Source organism: Carassius carassius, chromosome 33 (genome assembly GCF_963082965.1).
Source record: "Carassius carassius chromosome 33, fCarCar2.1, whole genome shotgun sequence".
Taxonomy (NCBI): Eukaryota; Metazoa; Chordata; class Actinopteri; order Cypriniformes; family Cyprinidae; genus Carassius; species Carassius carassius.
The window spans coordinates 1,237,501-1,242,500 of record NC_081787.1 but is presented as its reverse complement, the minus strand read 5'-3'; the positions used below and the strand labels follow the sequence as shown (position 1 = coordinate 1,242,500).

The window sequence follows — 5,000 nt, the reverse complement described above, 5'->3', positions numbered from 1 at the left end:
TGCTGAAAAAATATATAGCCTACGGTGTATTGAACATTAATGGAGCAATAGATTTTGTGTGAAAATAAATCAATACTTTAAATCAATAAAGTATAATATACAATAAATCAAATACTTTTCGTATGTCGAAGTTACCGTATTTTCCGGACTATTCGGACGGGACTAGTTTTCTAAACTTTAGAGTTTGCTGAAAAACAGTAGGTAATTTGTTCTGGAATAATCACAGAGAGGTTGTGTGAGAAAAACACAGACGTGGCAGATTCGGACGGGATTTAAATCACCAAGATACATATGTGAAACACAAATTCTCTAACGAACCCCTGTAAAACTAGTCCCGTCCGAATATAAAGTCGCACTTTTTTTCCCATGTCGTCATAACGTTCACCTTGGAGATTGAAAAGGTTTCTTTTTTGAGACCCCAGGAGCCCAAATTCAGACCCAGAACAATAAAACCCACATAAGAGGTGGGAGTTCAAAGCAGGAATCTTTATATTACCAAACTGCAGGGAGAGGAAGAGTAGATATAAGTCATGATCTGCAAGATTAACCACAATCTGATGTGATCCGACCACCTCAGAGAAAACCAGTGTTGAGCTGCTGCAAGAGCTTTAGAAGCACAGCAGCTGTGGTCAAAGAGTTCTCGTGTGTTCTGATTGGTGGAGGATGATGATGAGTGGATAAAGACTAGAGCAATCAAATAGTGAGAGAGCGATCTGCTCACCTGGTTATGATTCGCGAATCATTTGAATCAGTTCGAGAGTTCGGAGCGGGTTCGCGAATCATTTGAATCAGTTTGGGAGTTCGGATCATGAATCATTTGAGTCAGTTTGGGAGGTCGGAGCGGGTTCGCGGATCATTTGAATCAGTTTGGCAGTTTGAAGCGTGAATCATTTGAGTCAGTTTGGGAGTTCGGAGCGTGAATCATTTAATCAGTTCGGGAGCTCGGAGCGGGTTCGCGAATCATTTGAGTCAGTTTGGGAGTTCGGAGCGGGATCGCGAATCATTTGAGTCAGTTCGGGAGTTCGGAGCGTGAATCATTTGAATCAGTTCGGGAGTTCGGAGCGGGATCGCGAATAATTTGAGTCAGTTTGGGGATCGCAAATCATTTGAGTCAGTTTGGGAGTTCGGAGCGGGATCGCGAATCATTTGAGTCAGTTCGGGAGTTCGGAGCGGGTTCGCGAATCATTTGAGTCAGTTTGGGGATCGCGAATCATTTGAATCAGTTCGGGAGCTCGGAGCGGGTTCGCGAATCATTTGAGTCAGTTTGGGAATCGCGAATCATTTGAATCAGTTCGGGAGTTCGGAGCGGGTTCGCGAATCATTTGAGTCAGTTTGGGGTTCGCGAGTCATTTGAGTCAGTTCGGGAGTTCGGAGTGGGTTCGCGAATCATTTGAGTTAGCTTGGGAGTTCGGAGCGTGAATCATTTTAATCAGTTTGGATGTTTGGAGCAGGCTCGCGAATCATTTGAGTCAGTTTATATAATTTTAATAAGTAAAGATTCTGAAAGTATTGCAGGAGATCCAGTAATAATTTTATATATATTTACAGTAGTGACAACACATGATATTTAATTATATGTTATGTTTAATATCATGTTTATTAAATATAAAGTTTTTTTGTTTTGTTTTTTGTAACATGGTTATTATCTCTGATATGGAGACCCATCATAATAAATGATATTTACCTTCTGAATCTAACCATGCCATGTCAACAAATGGAAGAGTCAGCCATCTATTAATTATCATGTTAATTACTGTGTGCCTTTAGCCTCAGCAGCAGGGACACTTTTTTAACCCAAGATTGTAACAATCTCAAGATTTACAGATTGTTATTTATTGTTGCTTTAATTAAACTGAAAATTCTAAAAAATATATGAATTCATTTGAACACATTAAAATTCCCAAACCTCTTTGACTTTTTATATTTACTTGAAGTACTTTAAATGAAATATTTTAATAAATAAGTAGGCTATCATATGTGCATGTGATTTAAGTAAGCATTTAATTTTGATTGATGTTATTTTAAAATAATTTATTAAAATGTAATAAAATGACATATTTGAATTTGAATTGGTTGTATTTAATTCATTATTAGCTTTTCATTGCAGTTCCTTTATGAACCCCAGTTTGGGAAACCTTGATGTAATGTTTAATTCACTTCACGCTAATAACAGAGAATGGAATATATTTTCTTCCTCTGTATTTTTTATCAATATGTTACAAGATCTTTTCTTTATCTTTTTCAAATCAATGTGATAAACGATTGTGATCAAAAGTATCTGATTTTATTACCTAAAGTGTTACTTTTTGTCATGTAATCTGGAATCAGTAACATATACATTTATATATAGTTTTATTAAAAGCAGAATCTAAGTTAGGTTAGGTTTATATATATATATGTGTGTATATATATATATGTGTGTGTGTGTGTGTGTGTGTGTGTGAAGGGCAATAAATTTTATATTAATAATTACATTTGAATGTTAAGAATAACATTTTAATATTTCAAACATATTTTAAGATATTTAATAATATGATTGTAATGTATTCATAACATTAAAGGTTCTCTTTATCGTATACATATATATATATATATATATATATATATATATATATATATATATATATATATATATATATATATATATATATGAAATAAACGTTGTAATTCAATGTTGTTGTTTTTTTTCTTTTCAGTTAAAGTAATATAGACTGCTTTAATAATAGTTAAAGCCAATTAAATATATATGAAGAATAACGGTGCGGTGCCATGGAAACGCGTGACCCTTCAACACTTCTTCCGGTTCACTGTATTCAGAAGCCGGAGGTTTGACGCGGGAAACCGGAGAATAGAAGAGCTTGATCGCTGCAGTTATCGGTGTGTGTTTACATCAAATATCTTCACCCCCGGGAAACACAACTATACATTTACAAAGTCCTTCTTCATCCAGTAAGTGCGTGCGAGCCGAGAAAGTGTGTATTGTTTACAGCTGAAGTGAAGTGAAGCCGGTTGAGTGAATCGCGTCCGCTCCACATGTGTGCGAACAGCTGCCAGGTCTCTGACTTAGCATTTCTAGCCCTAAACATACTCTATAATGCGATATTTACAGCCAGTGATAAATAAAATGCTGTCTGTGTGAGTTAAGACGCTCACAGCCGCTGTTCTACTGTAATAGCATCCAGATGGACACGAGTAACTTACAGCTGTAAAGACTGTAAAGGGTTGCCAAATTTGTATAATTAATCCCGCACAAATTCTTAAGCAAAACTAATATGAGGTTCCACTTTCACAACTATATATCCGGCGGGTAAAATACACGTTTTATTAGATGTTTCCCTGGTTAAATATGTCTAAATATCACGTTTTTGAAGTAGTGTTGACGTAACTCAATTCCGCTGAAAAAACCGCAGACCTGGCAACCCTGGAGATGAGCGTGCTTAGAGAAAGTACAGCTTACATAGAAGTGATTTGAAGTCTTCAGGGCGAGGAAAAGACTAATATAAATGATTTAATCTTGTCTGCTGATGAATGTCATGTTATTTCATGGCTGCGTATTGATATTTTTGTTTGTTCACAGAGATGGGAGACACTCTGGAGTTTAATAACATTCATACGGAGCTGAAGGGATCTTGGGTAAGTGATGCTGAACCGTTTTAGAAATTTTCTAGGTTTCCAAGAAAAAAGATTTTAGAGTTTTTCTGCATATAGTGGATGCTGTGGAGTGGTACATGGCCTCTTAATGCTCTCCTCTCTTTACTGTTCATGTTTGTTGTCAGAATGACGGCCGCCTGAGGTTCAGCAAGCAGTCGGTGGTTTATAAAAGCCATAAAACAGGGAAGGTGGACAGTATCCCGGCTCCGGAGCTGTCTGCGGCCCAGTGGCGTCGCGTCTGTCTCGGTCACGGGATCAAACTGGCCACCAGCACCGGACACATCTACAGATACGACGGCTTCAGAGACACCGTGAGAACTGAGCCAGAAGGGCTGCGGATCCAGAAATGATGTTAGGCCTGGGCGATATGGCCAAAAATACTGAGATCGATATTTATCGTGTTATTTATGTAGCATTAATAGAGAAGGAAAGAGTTTCCACATGTTTGTCAGACCTTGAGAATAAACTAATGGGCGACCGATGGTGGATTTTTACAGATACTGATGGCTAGGTCGGACTATACTGACTTATAACAGATTAATAACACCTATAGTTTCAGGAAAATTGTAAAACAGACGTTTTTCCAACTAAACCCTGTTTGGATTCGGTACAAATTTATCACAAATGGTGTCTAATGAAATGAAATGATCATTCATTTAAAATGTAATCGAATGAAATTACAACAGAACATTGCATTTGTATTTTCAAGCTCAATGCTGCGCAACACTTGACTAAATGAATGAAAAGATAAATTTCTTAAAAATACTAATTACTTTTATTTTATTATTCAATAGCAATATGTTTCTGTTATAATTTCTTCAAGTCAAACCAGACTTTTATTTTGAAGGGCTGTGTATCTAGTAGCTCATCGTAATTGACTTTTTATTGCGATCTCGACCTGATGGTGTTTATCGCCCAGCCCTAAATGTAATGCTTCCTTTCTGCTTCTGCTTAAGTGCATTTTATTTTGTGTCAGAGGAAGTACTGTGTGTGTGTGTGTGTGTGTGTGTGAGATCAAGAGGTTTCAGGAATGCTTTTCTCCAGGGCTTAATCACTGGTCTCTAATAATGGATTTGCTGTGTGTGTGTGATGTCATGGTGTTTGGTGTTTATTGTTAAGCAGTGTAGCGTATCTGGAAGAATCTGTAGCATGTAACATCATTATTCAATCCTCACATCAGGGAAAAAAAGCCATGTTTTGAGGACGGTTGCGAGCCGTTTGTGTGATGTTAATGTGATCGTGAGGGACTCGCTGTCCAGTGCCAAGCTCGTTAGCACACACACACACACACACACACCTGCTGGAGTGACATGTGGAAGTGATTGCGCAGCGCTGGATAAATAAACAGA

General features: G+C 37.5%; 1 protein-coding gene across 1 annotated transcript in view; it reads left to right on the top strand.

Moving 5' to 3' along the window:
• The first annotated feature begins 2,788 nt into the window (after positions 1-2,788).
• LOC132113470 (FACT complex subunit SSRP1-like) overlaps positions 2,789-5,000 on the top strand; it is a 12,536-nt gene continuing 10,324 nt past the window's right edge. The window contains exons 1-3 of the mRNA XM_059521244.1: positions 2,789-2,949; positions 3,578-3,633; positions 3,777-3,962. Of these exons, the coding sequence (XP_059377227.1) occupies positions 3,580-3,633; positions 3,777-3,962 (240 nt within the window). The 5' untranslated portion in view covers positions 2,789-2,949; positions 3,578-3,579. The remainder of the gene's footprint in view (positions 2,950-3,577; positions 3,634-3,776; positions 3,963-5,000) is intronic.